This window comes from Trachurus trachurus, assembly GCF_905171665.1.
Source record: "Trachurus trachurus genome assembly, chromosome: 4".
Classification (NCBI taxonomy): domain Eukaryota; kingdom Metazoa; phylum Chordata; class Actinopteri; order Carangiformes; family Carangidae; genus Trachurus; species Trachurus trachurus.
In genome coordinates this window covers 8,885,922-8,906,544 of record NC_139898.1, presented here as the reverse complement: position 1 = coordinate 8,906,544, position 20,623 = coordinate 8,885,922, and the positions used below count along the sequence as shown (strand labels likewise).

General features: G+C 43.0%; 1 protein-coding gene across 1 annotated transcript in view; it reads left to right on the top strand.

Annotated features, from left to right (window-relative positions):
- The window catches only part of atp10a (ATPase phospholipid transporting 10A), a 43,619-nt gene extending 23,987 nt beyond the window's left edge, over nucleotides 1-19,632 (top strand). The window contains exons 11-21 of the mRNA XM_083970979.1: nucleotides 1,543-1,646; nucleotides 2,085-2,211; nucleotides 2,992-3,176; nucleotides 3,944-4,301; nucleotides 7,663-7,739; nucleotides 8,964-9,089; nucleotides 9,433-9,633; nucleotides 10,991-11,071; nucleotides 11,191-11,295; nucleotides 15,970-16,157; nucleotides 16,332-19,632. Of these exons, the coding sequence (XP_083827105.1) occupies nucleotides 1,543-1,646; nucleotides 2,085-2,211; nucleotides 2,992-3,176; nucleotides 3,944-4,301; nucleotides 7,663-7,739; nucleotides 8,964-9,089; nucleotides 9,433-9,633; nucleotides 10,991-11,071; nucleotides 11,191-11,295; nucleotides 15,970-16,157; nucleotides 16,332-16,977 (2,198 nt within the window). The 3' untranslated portion in view covers nucleotides 16,978-19,632. The remainder of the gene's footprint in view (nucleotides 1-1,542; nucleotides 1,647-2,084; nucleotides 2,212-2,991; nucleotides 3,177-3,943; nucleotides 4,302-7,662; nucleotides 7,740-8,963; nucleotides 9,090-9,432; nucleotides 9,634-10,990; nucleotides 11,072-11,190; nucleotides 11,296-15,969; nucleotides 16,158-16,331) is intronic.
- The last annotated feature ends 991 nt before the right edge of the window (nucleotides 19,633-20,623 follow it).

Genomic DNA, 20,623 nt, shown 5'->3' with positions numbered 1-20,623 from the left:
GAGCTACACTACGGAGGCTAATGAGATTTCTTGGTTTCCTTTATCAAACTCATCAAATACACAATCCAACAACTCCAAAACACTCTGGTGGACAAGTTGTGAGCTGCACATTCACCACGCTATGAGATAATAACGGAACGTTATGAGACGGAGGTGTTTTCAAGGTAAATTCTTGCAAAAGCGCTGATGCGCGAAATCCCATTTTCCTCCGTAGCATAGCTCTGAGCAGCTCGCGGCTCTGCTCCGTCGTTCTAAAAATAGCTTGCACCGACAATTAAAGGGAAAGGGAACTATAGGGATTATGGCAATGGGCCAACTATCCCTTTAAAGACCAGATTGGCATCAGAGGGGGTCTACTTACACTTTGTGTTTTTAGTTGCTAAGTGGGTTTTCTCAGCTCTGCAGAGTCTTCCAGAGCGTCTTTCAGCTCATTGTTTTGGTTTGATGGGCCACAACCTCAATGTTTTGATTCACACTCACTGCTCTCGAAAAGGTGAAAAAGCCGCAGCCCCGCTGTATGTAACCTGCCAAGCACCAAATGTCAGACAGACGAAGTTAGCACCTGACTGGTGAACACAGTGGGGCATTGAGCAGCGAAAGAACCAGAGACCAGAGTGAAGAGCTGACAGAGAGCGAATGCTGCACCCACATTCGCCAGCCTTTAACACGAACAGCACATCCTGTTTTAGGTGGATTTTCCCATCTTCAGGAGAAAGAAAAATAAACATTATGTGCAGTTCCACCTGCAGTCTGGGCCGAGCAGCTATTTGTCAAAAACAAAACACTCCTGCTGTCCTTGGAAATGTTTTTTTTCTCCCCATAAGAAAGAAAAGAGTTTTTGTGACAAATAACAAGAATATTAGTGAAGTGATGAAACTGCTACATTACTTTTACAAGCATCAGTCTGCTTTAGTTGGGAATGAAAACGTCTTGATTGTGTCTTTTATCGTGGCAAAAACATAGTCCATTTTGTGTTTGGAGTCGCTGAAAGTTGTGTGTTGATTTATTCCTCTCAGTAAAAATAATTTTGTGTGGCAGTGCATGTGTAGCAAAGCTGTTGTGTTATTAGTGAGCTTACATGGCTGGCAGTCAGAGGGTTGGCTGGTGCATCTGTGTCTGATGAAGCCAATCTGTTTGTACGCCGCCCCTGTGCCAGAAAGACGGCCAGCACGCTGCGCCACAGAGACACTTTAGCAAGACTCAAGTACAAAACCTGATACTTCAAAACACCTAGAATAACATGTGATATTCAGTCGCATTTAGATCATTCAGTGAATTAATTGAAGCAGATAAATTATGGCTGTATGCTGTTATCACGTTTTGCTTGATGAGGGATGTGAAGACTTGAAAATGTGAAATGTACTGAGGCGCAGTGTAGATGGTTAGTTTAGGTGTGAAGGCAGATGGCTTTCATGTGCCTCTTGGAAGAAGCCCTTGGCAGTCTCGATCCAAAACGCTCAACCACTTACACAAATTCCCCTAAAAACCTAAATGTTCCATCTCGGTTCTCGTGTCATTTTTGTGTTTGTGCTTTTTTTAAAGGTAACTCCAAAGGGAAACGACAAAAAAAGATCATCTACAGGACGCAGAACTACCTGAATCTGTACGCCGCAGATGGCCTTCGCACACTGTGCATTGCAAAAAAGGTAACAGGGATTCATAAACCTCTAAAGAAGTGCTGAACAAAGGCCCTCTCTAATTAAACTGCCTTAGAAGGTGCAGATGATGTGTCTCGGAGGCTGTTCGGCAGGTTGTGTTTGTAGCCCAGCACAGATGATCACATAGACCGGCGCTTCCTAAAGTGACATTCTTCGTGACTCAGCTGCAATCTGTGCCACTTTCCCAGGCTGTTAATTTATGCTCTCACAAGCTGGGCTCATTATATCCCTGCTTGTGCAAAGCCCGTCACCAGAGCGATGTGATAAAACACCCTCTCAAGGTCTCACATTTTCCTGTGGATCCTCCTCTGCTATGTAGGCAAAGGAAGAAGAAGCTGCTCCACTGTTAAATTTTCCTTGGCTACTTTTTTACAGATAATGGTGTGTGTATGTGTGTGAGTATTAATGTCTATGTTTATGTGACAGACCCTGAGCAAGGAAGAGTATGCCTGCTGGCTGCAGCGTCACCTGGAGGCTGAGACGGCCATTCAGGGAAGAGAGGAGCTGCTTTTTGAGTCGGCCCTGCGACTGGAGACAAACCTCCAGCTGTTGGGTAATTGATGCTCCTCAGACAAAGTCATGTTCACGATTCTCATTTTAAAGGAATAGTTCAACATTTTGGCAAATTCGCCTATTGTCATAATCCCTATAGTCATAGGAGTAGGTTCATTACCTTTAATTATCGGTGCATGTTGTTTTGAGATCTGCGATGGCAGAGACGCAAGCTGCTCAGCGAAAACAATGGAGGTGAACGGCACATTTTCCCCTGTCCTTCAAAATGTATCAAATACACAATCAACAACAACTCCAAAACGCTCTTGTGGACCAGTTGTGACCTGCACATTCACCACGCTATGAAATAAACATGTAACATTACGAGACAGAGTTGTTTTCGAGGCAAATGCATAGCCGGAACGGAGCGCACATTTAGTGCAGCTACTCCCGTTTACTCAAGAAAGTAGTTTTGAGTATTTGCTTCATGTGTCGTATTGTTACATAATCATACATGATTATTTCATAGCATGGCGAAGCTGCAGATCACAACTTCTCCGAGTGTTTTGGAGTTGTTGGATTGTGTATTTGATGAGTTTTGAGGGACAGGGGACCTGTACCGTTCACCTCCATTGTGTTCACTGAGCAGCTCGCATCTCTGCTCTGCGGATCTCAAAACAACATGCACCCATAATTAAAGGTAATGAACCTACTGCTATGACTATAGGTATTATGAATTTGCCAAAATGTTGAACTTTCCCTTTAAGTACATAATAGTATATAGTAATAGTATATAATGTCGTTGTTGGAGTTTGTCACAGTTGTGCTTCTTCACCTGCAGGAGCGACGGGCATCGAGGACCGTCTGCAGGACGGTGTGCCCGAAACTATAGCTTCTCTGCGGAAGGCTGGCCTGCAGATATGGGTGCTGACGGGTGACAAACAGGAAACGGCAGTGAACATAGCGTATGCCTGCAAGCTGCTGGACCCAGAGGAGGAGATCCTGACACTGAATGCTGACTCTCAGGTGAGCGACGCCAACCGGGATTTCGTTAACCCCACCTCGCTACATCAAAGAGTCGACATATTCAACTTTAAGTTCATGATTTAATTAAATGAAATTTATTTAAAAAGATGGAAAGTGTAAAGTTGAAACAGTGAGTTACTCAACCAACCGGTAATTAATTATTTACGAGATTCATTTTTTTGTCAGATTTTTGCTGGTTTTGGAAACCTTATATGAATGTAGCCTGAACACATTTAGGTTTGGACTAAAGGAGTAATTTAATCTACTATTTCCAGGGGTTGCAGTTTATTAATGATTGATAAATGATTAATCAAGAGACCAATTAATTGGCTGATAAAAGCTACTATAAGCAAGTTCATGAAACCAAGTGTTGTTTTTCTCCGCTCAGTGCTCCTCCTACATCCTCATCATGTTTCAGTCTTCAGGCTAAACTAAGCCAACTGTCTGCTGCTTGTGATTTATCGTTGATCGTATACAGTAGTAGCAATGTAGAGGAAAGTAAATAAGCATATTTTCCATTATGTTTAAACTATTCCTTTTAATGTAATAGATCTGTTTGGCTTTTTTTTATCTGTTCGTCTTTCCGTTTGATCTTGTTGTGTAACTTCCAGTATCGAAAATCTGGTCTGACGGTCATCATGATGTTTAACTCTGTGCTGTTGAAGCATTTGGTCGCCAGATGTGAAGCAGGGCAGGCAGGTTGATATTAAACAATTCAGTGTCCTGATCCTAAAGCCCGGCCCACTCTCTGCCCGTCTCTGAACCAGGAGGCATGTGCGTTGTTGCTGGAGGAGAGTTTACACTACATCCAGGCCAAATTCCTCTGCAGCTCTGCAGACCAAGCCGCCAAGGCCTTCCACACTAACATTCCAGCCTTTGAGATCTATCCCCCTTCGTCTCCATCCTCCTCGTCCTCCCACACCGTTCCCTTCATGGTGCACCGGTTGGGACTGGTAATTGATGGGCGGACCCTGGCCTACGCCTTGGATAAGAGTTTGGAGGATAAGTTTCTGGCGGTAGCTCGGAGCTGTCGTTCGGTTCTCTGCTGCCGCTCAACGCCGCTGCAGAAGAGCATGGTGGTCAAACTGGTGCGGAACAAGCTGAAGGTCATGACTCTAGCCATAGGTAAGTACCAGGTCAACAAGACACTGTTACAAACATTCATATGTGCAGTGTAATATACCCTTTCTCTTAAGATCACAGTCCCCGCATTTGATATGAATACTGATAGCAGTGGCTCCAAAAAAAAGAAAAAGAAGAAAAAACCTGGCCAAAAATTAAAATCATTTCCTATCCTGGTTAAATTGAATATTTAATAACATACTTACATTGGTGGGGCTTCTTTGGGGACATAAACATTCCTTATCACTACACTGATTAAATTATGAGTGAGGAGTCTTGACCCTTCATGTTCTCATGAGGTTGTGCAATCCAGCAGCGTTCAGACAGATTAAAACACACCAGAGCCCCTGAACACGGCTGCTGAAAGAGTAAAATACTAACAAGTTATTAAATATGACCTTACCCTCATCCTACCTTCACATTGTTTCGAATACTACTGTATATGTTCATCAGTCACCTGAAAACCTATGACTTCTTGAAAAGTGTGCTGCCTCTCCAAAATAGTAACTCGAGGGTCAGACCACAAATCAAACTAACGCTAAGTGTTTCTGAATCTGGTGAAGCATGTTCTCTGTCCAGTCCTTGTTCCAGGTTATTTCCCAGGTCTATGAGGAGTAGAAAGGACCTGCATCTGATCCTAATAAGAATTTAATAAAACCACTGCGATGTGAGTGGGATTTGGACCAATGAAACAACATTGTCTTGTTTTTCCTGTGAAAAAAGTTGTATAATGTCTTTGTGGCTCTGGAGGGACCATTACAGATTATTTTACAGATAAGGTTTAGAAATATTTAACAAGGACGCAATGAAAGCTCACACTACATAACTGGCAAACCTGAGTGAAGTCTGGTCTGGCCTGTAGCCACTGTGTAAAAACTCACAATTTCACATGAGGTCCGACAGACACAAACAAAAAATATTTACCTGCACAGAAACTGAAACTATCAGGGTTATCATAAAAATAAAAAAAATGCATTCATATATGGTACTTTTAGGTGAGTTGTTGGCCGAGGCGAGAGTGTAAATTATTTTTGGCCAGTTCAGCAAACTAAATATTTGTGATTCAAATAGTTTCTACTGCCCCTTACTGTCAGATAATAGTGTAGCAGTTATCATTTATATACAAGGAAAGGTTTTTCTTTAAGCATCATGTAGATACAGTAAAACATCTTTTCTTATTAAATGAAAAAATGACTTTGTGGCAGACTCGCTGTGACCGCCTTCTTCCTGCTGTGGCGTCAGTATGAGCTAAAGCTAAAGTTTATGTTGGGGAGAAGTGCTCACTCATCATGCATACACACTTTCTGCAGCACTGCTGCAACCACTGCGTTGACAAAATGTTATTTTAAGAAACCTCTAGTAATTATACAATTATAGCATAATAGAGGTGACACAAAGATGTCAGTGTGACTTATGACCGTCTTTCCCCTGTTTCCATTTTATTTGTTTCTGCTGCACTCAGGATCCTGACTTTGCCAGACAAGCTCTTTTCTGTCACTGCTATGTTTGCAGTAATGTGGAGGAAAACACTGCAGCTGCGAACAGCAGATGATGGTGCACCTCTAACATCTATCAGCACTCTGATCTTATTATTTTCATCGTTTTCAGACCTTTCAGACACTAACAAGAACGGAGCCTCCGCCTACTGTCATCTATATGTTAATTATATTTTACCTCACATAACATCTCGGCGTGTCATTTGTTTTCCTGCTGGTACAGCAATTTAAATTGCCGACAGTAAGCAAAAAAAAAAGGACGCAAAAACTGAATTTGATTTAGACACACCTTGTACACTGCTGTAAAATGTTAGCTGGATCTTGAGTCTTGCAAGAATAGAATAATAATTTGATGTTAATGTTAAAACTTTTATTTACTAACAGCTAAATTCAAAATGAATCAATCCCCTGGGCTGGGCCGATTATCAATCCGAAGTTTCAGTCCAATATGGAACATTAAAGTGTTCAATATTAAAGCAGAAGTAAGCGGAATATTTGTGTTAATATAAGTCTTAAATAGTTATATCTTCCGACGGCAATCACTTACATAGAGTGTTTGGTCCGAAACACAGGTCTGTCAGTCACTCTGCTCTGCTCTGAGCCGAGGAGAAAATGTCTTGTATACTTCCTTGTATCCTACAAGCTTTATCCAATGAGGAGAGAGAACGGCCTGAAGGGCTGTGTGTGCAGCCAAGGGATGCACGTGAATGTGGTGACGTAGGGACGAGGACCAATAGATCCACGACGAGGGCGGGGGCTGCTAACTAACGAAGTTAGCCAAAAGAGATGTAAGACATGTAAGAGCTACATGACCAAGCTCTAGCGCGTAAAGATGCTCATCTGACTTCCATGCCGTCTTTGATCTGAGTGCCGTAAATCGATTTGTCCCGTGGACCAACCTGACCACTGCCTCCTAAAGGTATAGAGTACACTATTAAGAAATAGCTCATCTTCCCACTGATGGCCTCATTTGCTGTTGTAGGTTATACAGAGACATCAGCAGAAACAAGAGACTTTTGCGACTTTTTTCCAGTTAAAAGTTCTTTGTAGGGGCTTTAACATCTCTAGCATTATAACGACAACCCACTGTCACCACCACCTGCTCTCCTCAGGTAACCTCAGTCAGCAGCTGAACAAACAAATATCTCCTTTAGCATGAGGAGACTGCAATGTCAGCAGATCAATTCAGCATTACAATCACTGTTATCAGTAATCAGTTTTCATCCAGAGGGAGTTTTATGAAACCGTCTGTGATAAATCGAGGGACATGGTGGATGTTGTCGTGTAGCTCTGCTGACATGTGAGTCTAGTTTGAAATCATTAGTGTTGACATGCTCTGCTAGCTGACTGACACTGGTAACCTCTGTGTGAGCAATCAGCACCACATCTTTCATATTCAGCCTGTGCTGCCACTCAAGCGTTGTTTACTACTGTGACAATAAATGCCCACCTGCCCCACGACACTTCATCTCCCACTCACCCACCTGTGGTGTCAAAAAATATCTGCAGCCCTCAAAGTGGAGTAAAAAACAATACCTCACAGCAGGGTGCCACTGAAGCTGGTGAAGGACACGCACGCACACACACACACACACACACACACACACACACACACACACACACACACACACACACACACACACACACACACACACACACACACACACACACACACACACACACACACACACACACAGAGCTACTTTAATATAACAGCTGAAGGAGATGACAGGTCTGTGAAAGCTTGATGTTCCCCCCACCTATAAAACACCTCGCTACAGAAAGTTAATTCAGCTTTTGGGCGACTGGCAATCTGACAGCCTGTTGATTTTGTGATCACAGTTAATGTTTGTTCTTTACATTTACAGGTGATGGCGCCAATGATGTCAGCATGATCCAGGTGGCAGATGTGGGCGTGGGAATCTCAGGACAGGAGGGAATGCAGGTAACGAGAAACCCTGGCCCCACCGTTTGGAGAAAGGGAGGAGATGCATGAAGGGAGTGATGGAGAGGAGAGGGAGGTGATGAAGCTGTGGGGGTTTTCGAAAAATGAAAAATAAACAAGAGGATGCACGGCGGGGAGAAGCTCGTCGAACATGCGCAGACACTTCTTTAGCATAGTTGATGGTTTTTCATTACTCTTAAGTGTGTGTTTTAGCCCACATCCATACCCTTCCTGTAAATGGGATTGCCTGTTTGTTGCTGACTCAGGTAGCTTCTCCCGCTTCCTGCAGAGAATCAGCGCACTTAATGGGTGCTTCAGTCTCGGCTCCATCCACACCAGCTCCTCTTCGTCTTCTAAGGTCATAGCCAATGCCACAGCGAAGGCAGCATCGGTGAATAACTGCTGCAGGAGGAAGGAAAAAAAAAAAACAGATGACCCCCCCCCCCCCCCCCCATCTCTCGCAGATTTTATTGTAGCACCCTGTTCCAGGAAGGTGATCTTGCATAGCAATGATGGAGATTCCCAATTAACTTCCAGGGGAGGCTTCACAGACACGCTGCTGTGTAGCACATCTGTTAAAGTCTTGGTATCCTGTCCTTAACTGAGCCGCTAGATTAATCATTGTTAATCAAATTTGCTTTTAATGACACAGCAGTCACTCCTCGGGATTCCATGGTGTGCTGAGACGCACATTTCTGCACCCGGGCCAGCACGCACGCTGCATTATGATTAACACACCTTTCTTCTACCAGGAGCGCACTCCCCACGCGCTCGTTACGAGGCTGTTATTAGAGCGCAGCAGAAAGTAAATTGCTGCACAATGAGGCATCTGCTGTTATTTTTCTTGTTGACTGATGCTGTTGACAGTTGAGGGGTGTCATAAAGAGTTAGCGCCGTTGTTTAAAACGTAAGTTATGAACCAGGCTCCGACCACAGGGAGGGTTTTGTTTCAGATGTTGATAGATGAGACTGGCAGATTCTCGCCGCTGTAACAATGAATCCCAAAAGGTGGACAACTCGTTTAAGGCTTATTGCTTTAGAAAGATTACACCCGCTAAAGATTCATTAAAGCGAGGCAGGCGAGTGAAGCGGGCCAAACACTTCCAACAGTTATTTTCCCTAATAGCTGCACAGGTCGTTTGTCTGTGTGTGGATGGTGTGAGGGAGGGCGAAAGCACAGAGGGTGGATGAGATTGACTGTCTGGTCCTTCTGGTGTTTTGCAGGCGGTGATGGCGAGTGACTTTGCTCTCCCACGTTTCCGGTATCTCCAGAAACTTCTGCTGGTCCACGGGCACTGGTGCTACTCCCGACTGGCGAACATGATTCTCTACTTCTTCTACAAAAATGCTGTAAGCATCTTTTACCATACTGTGTGTACCAGTCACTGAAATCATTTGGATTATTTAAAGGGGACCTATTATGCTTTTCTGGCTTTTTGGACTTATAAATATGTTTAATCCGAGCACTTTAGAGCGAAACAGGAAAGAGCCAGAATGGAAGAGTACACAGACAGCTTGTATGTGATAAGTATGACGTTTTTTATCGATCCAAACTTTCAATAGTGGCCCCTGAAATTAGCATAATAGCTCCCCTTTAAAGAATGTGAAATGTCTTCTACAAAGTAGTGTGTGTCCTCTTTTTGTCCTGCCTCCTCATGTTGATCCACACTCTATGTTGTTGTTGTTCCCACAGATGTTTGTAGCACTCATCTTCTGGTATCAGTTCTACTGTGGATTCTCAGGTTCAGCCATGATTGACCAGTGGTATCTTATCTTCTTCAACCTGATGTTCTCTGCCTTCCCACAACTCATCATTGGCACTCTGGACAAAGACGTGTCAGCAGAGACTCTCCAGCAACTACCTCAGCTCTACGTGACCGGCCAGAACTCAGAGGTCCAGTCACATTTTCTGTCTCTAACCAACAACAGTGAGAATATGAGCCTGGAAAATTTGAGATGTTAATAGATATGTTTAGAGAAGCCACATCTGCCCTCCGCTGGAAACTAAACCGACACTTCACATTACAGAAAAACCAGTGCTAAATTTTGTGGTTATCATTATCAGTCCTGCTTCTTTCATAACTGCAGTCACTGGGAAGACCACTAGAGAGTTTACATGTTTACACCCTGGTACAAAAATGCTTTTGGTCCGTATGTCTGTATGACTTCATGACAACTGAATTTTCATATAACTTATCTGTTTAAAGTTTGATGAGGCTCGAAGTCTGTGCTCCACATGGGCCCCACGTCTTTCCCCAGAATGATTAGTTCTGAGCTTCAAACCTGCTCTACAGAGACCTGTACAGACATATCCAACAAACCGACTGGAGGCCTGTACATTGGATAGGTTAAGCAATTTGAAGACATACTTTTTTTTTTACAGGAATTTAAGGCAGTACTCTTTTTTTTTTCACCACATGCTGGTGAAAATCAGCAAATGGACCATGTTTGTCTACAGTGAATACATTTAGTGCATGTAGATGGATTAAAGTTTGCACCTAGTTTACTAATGTATATAGAGGAGAAATAGCTCAGCTCTATCTTGATGATGGCTGACAGTATTTTTTTACATTAAAGGGATAGTTCAACATTTTGACAAATTGGCCCATTGCCATAATCCCTATAGTTTAGGAGTAGGTTTGTTACCTTTAATTGTCGGTGCAAGCTGTTTCTAGAACAGCGGAGCAGAGCCATGAGCTGCTCAGAGCTACGCTACGGAGGCTAATGGGATTTCTTGGTTTCCCTCATCAAACTCATCAAATACACAATCCAACAGCTCCAAAACGCTCTGGTGGACAAGTTGTGACCTGCACATTCACCACGCTATGAGATAATAACACAACGTTACCAGACAGAGTTGTTTTCGAGGTAAATGCAGAGACTGCTTGCCGAAAAACTGCCCCCAGTTTTGCATGAATTTACCTCAGAAACAACAACAACAACAACTCCGTCTCGTAACGTTCCGTTATTATCTCATAGCGTGGTGAATGTGCAGGTCACAACTTGTCCACCAGAGCGTTTTGGAGCTGTTGGATTGTGTATTTGATGAGTTTGATGAGGGAAACCAAGAAATCCCATTAGTCTCCATAGTGTGGCTCTGAGCCGACAATTAAAGGTAACAAACCTACTCCTAAAACTATAGGGATTATGGCAATGGGCCAATTTACCAAAACGTTGAACTATTCCTTTAAGCTGCTCCTCAGCGTCTGCCGCTGCTCAGTGACTGTAACTCTCTGGTTTTTGTCTTGCAGGAATATAAGCCATATATGTTCTGGATGAACATGATCGACGCTTTCTACCAAAGTCTGGTCTGCTTCTTCATTCCTTACTTCGTGAGTCTGGTTTTCATTTCCATCAGCTGTTCATTATTCAGTTTGTTCTCTTACTCACTGATCATCTTTTCTCCTCTTTCCTCCCTGACTCCTCCGACTCTCCCTCCTCTCCTCCCCAGGCCTACGCTGACTCTGATGTGGACCTGTTTACATGGGGTACTCCCATCACCAGCATCGCTTTATTCACCATTCTGCTGCACTTGGGCATTGAGACCAAAACCTGGGTAAATAAATACATTCTAAACTCATTGACGGCAGACTTCCTCTCTCCCTCAGTGCTGATTTCTCCTCTCTCGTATCAGCATGTTGGCTTTGTGAGAGCACTGGTGTGGAGGCCGACAGGCACATGGATACTTAACTCTGGCTGATTACATTGAACCAGAAGGCTCTGCAGCTTCGGAGGCCTATATATCAGCTTGACAGAGTGTCTGTCTCCGTCCAGGAAAACTGCAAACTGTCTAAACCACAAAAACAGCACCCCACCTCCTCACACTGCCCCTCCGCTCCAGAACACCTGTGTATTTCCTCCCCCTTCCCCCTCCTGGATGTTTTTTCGCAGGTATCCCACACGGTTCTCGTAAACGGCCCGGTGTTCTTGGTCACAAGCCATTTTAAATTTACGACCCTGCATTGAATCAGAGTCTTTTCCATTATGCCCAGGCTGTAAATTTGGCCTGACAAGTTTTGTACATGAGAAATGTCCTTTCCGCTAACTACCTTTCCTGGACATGACGGCCCCCTCGTGCAGGGGAGCGTTTGTACAGTAGTGTTCAGCATCGAACCCTAGGTAAACATCTCCAAGTGCTCAGCTGGCAGGTACTTCATCCTGCGGCTTCACAGGGACATAATGCTTTCATGATTGGTAAACGACAGAGAAAGCTAATTAAAGGTACCGGGGGTGACGGCGGGCAGCGCTCGTTCTCCTACACCCCATACAGTAGCTGTAAGACTGTAATTAATTATGTACTTGTGAGCGTGGCAGGGAGGACAACACCACAGTGAACCATTGTGTAGCATTCACTCTGTCAAATGTCTTTCAGCCAGAAACATTTTCCCTGACAAGAAAAACACAAGAGGACATGATACGAAGAACAAAACAGTAGACAGTGCGCTCCAGTGTGAAGCATTAACAAATGCTGTTCAATTACTCCAATGTAATGTTTTAGCCAAGATGAAAACCAATAAGGAAATGTTTGACCAGTTCAGCTATAACGAAAGGACCGTATATGGGGATCGTCGGGGGCCAGAGCTCACACTGCTGCCAACTGTGGTTTTGTTTGTTGTAGATTAATCTTCAATTTGTTGCTACATAACAAAACATGCATTTCATAGGGACCACGAGAGGGTCTGTTGCATTTGGAAATGAGATGGTAGGCTGCCCCGACTGGCTGCTTGTAAAGCCTGGTGGACGTCCACAGAGGAGTGAAGGATACTTTATGTTTTCACATCATCGTCTGCAGCAGGACGTGTGTTTTCAGGGTTCAATCAGAGGTCGACCCACAGTGGATTTTTTAAAGCCGTTAAATTGATGATGGTTTTTAAGCCAATTGCTGATTTTTTTTTTTTTTTTTTTTTTTTTTTATGGACAGTGCACATTAATCGACACTACTGTAAATGTGCCTTTGTTAGCCAAGTGGTTCATTTTCAACTGCATTCCCTGCACAAGATGTTAATTGCCAGCCTATAAAACAACACAACAGTATTACTTAATATACAATTTACCCGATACTACCTAAAAAAAACATATGTCTAAAATGGTTAAGTATATACATATAAAACAAAAACAAAAAAAAAGAAATTAAAAAATGAAAAAGAAAATAGAAAGAATTGCCGATTAATCAACCGATATCCTATGAAACAAGCACATTGTGAGTCCACAGTTCAGTCAGCTCCTTGTGAACCTCTGGTCTCCTGCTTGAAGCTTTCTAAATGTTGGTCGAACAGTTCATATTTAAATCAAACTCCTTTTGGATCCTCGTTCATGTCGTGCAGCCGTTCGATCGTCGCATTCCACCCACCGTCTTTGCTTTTGTCTTGGAGCACGTGTTGCGAGAAGGACCGACTCCAGGTCCAGGAGCTCGCTGGAACTGAGCTCAGTCACCTTGGATGGCTGGCGTGTTGTGTTCTTCCTTTGCCACCTTTCCAGCTGCGTGGTGTTCAGTTTCCCTCCGGACACTGTCACGTTCCTCCTGGCTGGGTGGAGTCCAGACTCCACAAATTTATGGTCAATAATGGAAATTGGCAAGTTTTTTTACTGCTCGGAGACACGTGGCTCTAAAAGCAGCATTCCTGCTCTGCCCTCCACATGTGTCAGAGTCCAGCACCAACATGTGCGAAGGAGAGAACAGATACTTTCAAGATCAAAAGAGACTTTGTTTTGTTTTGTATGAGGCCTCTCTCCCATGTGCTCTTCTCAGCTCTGTCATGTTCTGTATGTTCGGGTGTCTGGCGTCTTTCTGATTCGTGGCGACGGTTTTGTTCTGCATGGATTTCTTTGTTCCACATGCTCACGCTGCTTTGATCCATCTAAACTGAATTTGGTGTTGAATATACTTTATGTCTTTGTTACATTCAGATTATCCTCAGTGTGCCGCCTCGCTGTGTCTTCCCTGCAGTAGTGGGATTTAAGACTGAGTGTGATCTCTGATCCAGTGTGTGTTGTCCTCTGGGATTAGTTCTCCCGGGCGGATGTTTCCTCTGAACGGCTTGTTGGGGACAAATCCTAGATTACTGGACTGATCAACCGCTGCAGACCTTTGCAAATTTATCATGTGATATCAAGTGTTTTCAAAAAATAAATCTTTGCAAACTCAAACTATCACTGCGTGTGTGGTGAGTAGGTACTCGGTGGTGCTCTTTGACTCAGTTAGAGAGGTTTTGTCATTTTTGTGAGTTGATGAGGGAAGTTGTGATTTGTGACAGGAAGTCTCTCTCCCTGACCTTTCTGATACACAGACAATTCATACATTTTTTTCCGGTTTTCAAGGTCCCTTGTTCTTTTCCTTCCTCCTTTTTTGTTTGTTTGTCTCTTTTTTTAACTTATTTATTTTCACAAAAATCAAAATCAAAGATTCAAATTCATAATTGTGTAAACAAACATATGCAATCATTGTACATGCAAAACAAACCAAAAGTAGGACAAAAACACAAATAAAAAACAAAAGAAAAAGTCATGGTGGTTTGATAGATCTTCACTCACTGGCTTTCAGATCAGGAGTCCTGCCCGAGCCCCTGCACTGTCTGTAGCTGCTTCTCTTTCTAGTAAGAAGACCCCTTGACCTTTGTTTACACTGACTGAGCCAAACAAAGCTGGCGTGATGCTGCTTTGTGATTCTTTGAGAGAGAACGTCACGCCAGCGTTCAGGAATCAGAGGCGCGGCGTGTGGCATACCAGCGTCATCGTCTGTCTGCAGGTCACAACATTCCCGCCTTGAACAGGCTGCGTAAAAAGGGACCTGTCTCCTGGACCTGGCTCATTTCCTGTATCCTCTCCCCACTCATCTCCATTATCGGCATCTGTCTGTCCCGCCCTCGCGTGCTGTCTCTCTCTGTCTCTCTGTCTCTCTCTCTCTGTCTCTTGGCTGAGCTGTGCCAACGTGATGAAACAAACCTTTTATTTATTGTACCTGGCAGCTAGCTGACATGCCACCTCTTCCTGACACGTTGAGTTTAGCTTTACCTCTGGTCCTCGTCTCTGAATTTTCATGTTTCACTGTTTCTGATTTTTAAAATATGCTTAAAAACACATCTTGACCAGTGTTTTCTCTGGTTGGTTGACCTGTGGTGTGCATGTGATTTACCCACAATACATTTGGTGGCGACTGGTTCAGTGTGTCCAATGTTAAGTTGTTCTTTTTTTGTTTTTGATTGAAGCCTTGAATTGATTAAGGATTCCTTTCTGAAGCACAGCTTTCCATATATATTGGTCCTCACCACTTTGTATCAATCAATCAAGTTTATTTATAGAGCACATTTAAAACCCAAGTTGACCAAAGTGCTGTGCAGTTAAAAATGAAAGAAATAATACAAAGAAGTGATAAACAGAACAAAAACAGCTACCAACAAAAGATCAAAGCAACAAAACAAAGATCAAGAGGACTTAAAAGCTAAAAGTTATGTTTTTAGCCTGGATTTAACAGAGTCGATGGAGTGGGTCCGACAGGGGGAGGCGGGGGCAGCGACCGCGAAGGCACGGTCTCCCCTGAGTTTGTGATGAGACCGTGGAACTGTTAATACCCCCCATCAGCCGACCTGAGGGGTCTGGAGGGGGAGTAAGGGGTTAAAAGTTCTGACAGGTAGGAGGGGGCCGCTCCGTTCAGGGCTTTATGTACAAATAAAAGAAGTTTAAAATCAATGCAGTATTTAACTGGCAGCCAGTGGAGAGAGGCTGGGACAGGGGTGATGTGGTCCCTCTGTCCAGACCCTGTCGGGAGTCTGGCTGCAGCGTTCTGTATTACTGTATATTATTATTATTGTAGACGGGAGAGAGATGATTGATTGATCCCAGTGTAGAGAGGGTTGCAGTAGTCCAGGCGGGTGAGGAATGGTTTGATTTTTGAAATGGTGCGAAGTTGGAAAAAGCTACCGTAGCTTTGACCACTGAGTTGACCTGTTTATCAAGTTTGAGTGCTGAATAGAAGGTGACGCCGAGGTTCTTGATATGGGGTTTGATGAGGGTGGACAGGTTGTCGAGACTGTCGGATATCAGGTTGATGTATGTATCATGTTTTTATTAATAACTATTATGGTATTCTTATTAATAACTATAAATTAAGTTTGTAGATAATGTCACATGGAAAAAACTTTCTATGTATGTATTTTAGGATTTGAATGTTCAGGTTTTAGAAAACTAAACAAAATAAACTGAAAATGTTTCTCCTTGTCTCCTTCCTGTGTAGACCTGGATGAACTGGCTGTCTATCGCCTTCAGCATAGCCCTGTTCTTCACCGTGGCTCTGTGCTACAACGCCTCCTGTCCCACCTGCTACTCCCCCTCCAACCCCTACTGGACCATGCAGAGGCTGCTGCAGGACCCCCTCTTCTACCTGCTCTGTGTCATCACCCCCATAGCGGCGCTGCTGCCTCGGTACACTGCTGCTATTTGTGGATGAGTGAACGCACAGGCCCATTTTTCACATTCTTCCATCCTGTGTCATGAATTATATCAGTTATTAATTCCAGATGCCTTTCATGTTTAGTCCAAGAGCGTCTGGAATAGCGCAGAAAATGTCCTGATATCTGCTTTTGCTTTTCTTTCCAGATATTTGTACAGGGCGTGTCAAGGCACACTGTTTCCCAGCCCGGTCCAAGTTGGAAGGCAGTTGGATAAACTCCCCGCTGAAACCCGCAAGAACATCCTCAGTCTGAGCAGGGTCAAGGTGGGGTCGCCACTCAGCCCCAGGCCTCCCTTCCTGTCCCTCACCAAGCCCTCCCCTGAAGGTTGCAATAAAAAGGACCAGTGGAGCTTCCCCAGCTCCAAGACCAAAAAGGGGCCCGTCTTACAGGCGGATGAAGAGAGGGGCCACAGAAGGCCGCCGGGGCCCACAGACAGTGAGAAGGGCCTCTCGGGTCCCTACACAATAGTTCCTACAGAAATAGACACTCTTCCTTACACCAAAGATGCTCCTCCACCCTCGGGGGAGCAGCAGCTGGCTCCGCCCACCAAAGACTCGGAGCTCCTGGATCAGACTTTAGAGGTGTCGGATCAGAGTCTGTCCAGCTGGATCACCTCCACACCTCTGCTCTCACAGACTGACAGCGTCCAGCTGACCCTGCCCCCTGACGGAGACTCGCGGTGCGTCAAATACATGAGGAACTCAGAGGAAAGACTCAAGTCTGACCACAGTCTTCATCCAGCACACAGGACGGAGCAGGTGGCGGAGCAGTCGCTGCACACCATCTTGTGATGTCTTCTAGTCTTAAGTATGTCAACTCAGACTCCAGTTTGCACGATAGTTTTTTGAAATCTAATTTTATTGTATTTTTCAAGGAGATCCTTTTATAAGAGATAGAAATAGGTACTTTATATTTTGGATGTTTAATGCTAAAGATATTTCTGAGGTTTGGGAGTTGGAAGAACTGGAATATCTCCTGTTCTTGTGTTTTCAGTTGCTTTTTGGTTTGTTTGTTTTTTTCTTTTATCCTGGGAAACTATGTTTTCACAAAGACACATCTCATTACTTGATCAGGTTTTAATTTAAAGAGGAACCGAGTAGAGACTTTCCACTCTGGGGTTATTTGGGAGTTTGTTGTTGTCTCTGATATGGTACCCTCTTCGGCCTGTAAATGCTTTAAGACCCGGGTCAGTCACCAGTGTGGCCTTAAATCAGTTTTGGTATTATTGAGCTGAGAAGTTTTATAGGTTTTAAGTCCCAACAGAAACACATTTTAATGTTGGATATGACAGTTTCCATGCAAATAAGAGATATATTTTTACATACATCAGCAAATAGTGGCATTTGTTCAGTTCATATTTATCTTGTTGCTGGATTTTTTGCTAAATTTTAAAATGCTGAAAAGTTTGTTTATAACTTTTTGTGTCGTACATTTACATTCCACTGAAACATTGAGGGCTGTAGGCTTTGACCATAATCATGATGTCTGGAGCATACACCAAGAAATACAGTCTTATGTCTCCAGTATACAGAGAAACGCTACCAGAAATTATGCTCTCTTTTTGTGTGTGTGTGGTTCTGTGTGTCTGTGTGTGTGTGTGTCCATTGACTCTTTGGATCTGTTTTAACAGTGCCAGCCAGTTTTACTTTAAAAGAAAAGCTTGACAACTTCGAAAAATGCAGAGTTGGATGAGAAGATCAATACCAGCAGCTCACAACTATCTAATCTCTGTTCGTTAGCCAGGCTAACTGTTTCTCCTACTATCAGTCCTCCTGCTAGGCTAAGCTAACTATTTTCTGGCCTTAACTTGATATTTAACATACAAACATGAAAATGGTCTTAAGCCACAAAGCTGCATTAACCTTGTGGTTATCTTTTAGCTTTGGATAAAGACTGGAAACAATGGAAACTGCTAGCCTGGGCAGCAGCTAGCTCAGTTAAAAGCTAACAAAATCTAGTCTTAAAGCTAAGCTAAAGCAACTGTGTAGCCAACTGCACCTTCTTATCTACAGGTGTGATAGTGGTATCAATGTTCTCATCTAATTCAGTATGAAAGAAAATAAGCGTATTCCCAAAATGTCAAGTTATTCCTTTAAGCACTGTTCAGTAGGTTAACAACAAGCTACCATCACATTTTTGCAAAGCCGTTTACTTGAAGGTCCTTGTTTTTAAGTTTGTTTCAATGTGTTGACTTTATACTAACCCGGTGTAATCTTTTTTTTTTTTTTTTAACTGGTGGTCAGCTGTAAACCAAAAGTTCAATGGTGAAAGAGGATCTTTCCAAATGCAAAACACGTGGCTTTAAGATTTAAAATTGCACTTTGAAAACATTATTTCCAAAGTACCAATGAGTGTTGTTGGTGCTGTTGACATGTCCAGTGCTCAGATAAAGTAAGACGAGGATGACGAGGTTTACTTGCTCATAAATAGCTATAAATATCATGATGTGTTTGTCATCGTTAACAAACTATAAAATTATGGAAAATTTCAAAGATGCTACAGTTTGTTTAATTGTTTAGCATTTAAAGCAGCAGCACCTTTAATATTTTATGATTGTTGTATCTCATTGCAGTAATTTTTTGTTAAGTGTATCATTTACCAAATATCATTTATATTTCTTTATTTTCTAAGCAATAATAATGTGCATTAACACTGGATAAGAAATTACAAATCGAAGACTTTGCTTATGATGCTGAAGTTGTATTGTTCTGAATATGACGGTGCATCTTGGTTTAATGAGGAGCATTTATGTCGGTGTAAATGATATTTATGAGGCCACTTGCCATGTGGCTTCTCTCCCTCGAGCTGTCTTTTTTCTTTTTTTTGCACACAGTGCCTTCCTCTGGCATGTCGTTCAGATTTCTGACTCTGCAGTCTGTCCACTTTGTTGTATAGGTTCTGTCTGTTCTGTGCTTTTGGCATCAGTTTTGTTGACGCATTCAAGCCAGAAGGAAGCTCAAGCATGTTCCCCGCTGCATTATCCACAGATTCCTCACAGGAACGTTCGCTGCACATGGCCGTGGACATATCTGAACTCTTGCTTTTTATTTGTATTTTGGTTACATGGTAGGTCTAAGTTTCACATTTGAGGGCGGGGTGAGGGAGGGGTTTTCTGCTGTTTCTGATTCTTTTGTTCATCATTCAAGGTATTAATCTGTACATCTCATTAGACATGAGATCGTTACAGTTCTGGTTCAGTTTAGTCTCCCTACATTAATAGAGTAATTGTTTGTACTGAACTGGAAAAGCTGCAGAGTTTGAGCCTCAGCAGCAGCCTACACTTCATCACCTCACACATGTCAACGACTTGGAAAACTACAGTCAAGTTCTGTTCAGATAAAAGTTTTTTTTGTTTTGTTTTTTTCTACCCTGTCCTTTGAGTAATTGGAAATTACTTGTTTCATGGCTACTTGTGAACAAAATAAAAACAATAATAAAGTATTAAATCTTTGCTCCCCATGTGTCCTTTCAGGAAAATCTCCTCAATTATTTTTATATTGTTTATTATTAACAACAATATGAGTTGATGAGTGAATTTGACTTCAGACCTTTTGGCTCAAGAGTGAAAATAAATCTTGGCAGTAAACTTGCAGTTGCTGAGGTCAGCTCCGTCAATGTGCCTGAGATCACATGCAGGAAAGATAAAAATAAGTTCAACAAGATTCAGATAAAGCGACCCAACAATGAATTCATGAGAAATTATGGATATCCATAATCTATGGACTATTTATTTCCGAGAGGTTTTTTTTTTGCTACAGCTCCATGGTCCAGTATGACCAGTGGCTTATTGTACATTAACTATTGTGACCAAGTTTGATAGTGTGTGATTTCCTGGCTCTTGTCAACTTGTGCTTCTGCTACATTATGTCAAAACAAACAGATCCTTTTTCAAAACATATACATCTTATCTTATCTTAAAGCAGATATCAGCTTCACGGCCGTTTCGGCTAATGCTGCGTTCAAGGCAGGCTTTTGAAACCGTAAGTTACAGCTTCAAGTCACAACTACGACTTGGTAGCGTTCCAGGTAACCCGTAGCTCGTGTTTTTACCATCCTGTTGTCTGTGAAAGTTCCCTATAACGGCCACTCGTAACTTCCGACCCGTGAACTCGTACCAGATCGAACTGGTATGACTTCACAGGAAGGAAAAACACAAAGTACGAGTTTCTTTGAACGCACCATGAGTTAGCAGCCCCCGCCCTTGTCAGGCATCAATTGGTCCTCGTGCTACGTCACCACATTCACGCGCATCCCTTGGCTGCACACACAGCCCTTCATGCCGTTCTCTCTCCTCATTGGATAACACTTGTATCCCACAAGGAAAATTTTCTCCTCGGGTTACAGCAGAGCAGAGTGACGGAGAGACTCGTGTTTAGGCTGAAATACTTCATGTAAGTGATTGCTGACGGAAAATAGGACTATTTAGGACTTATATTA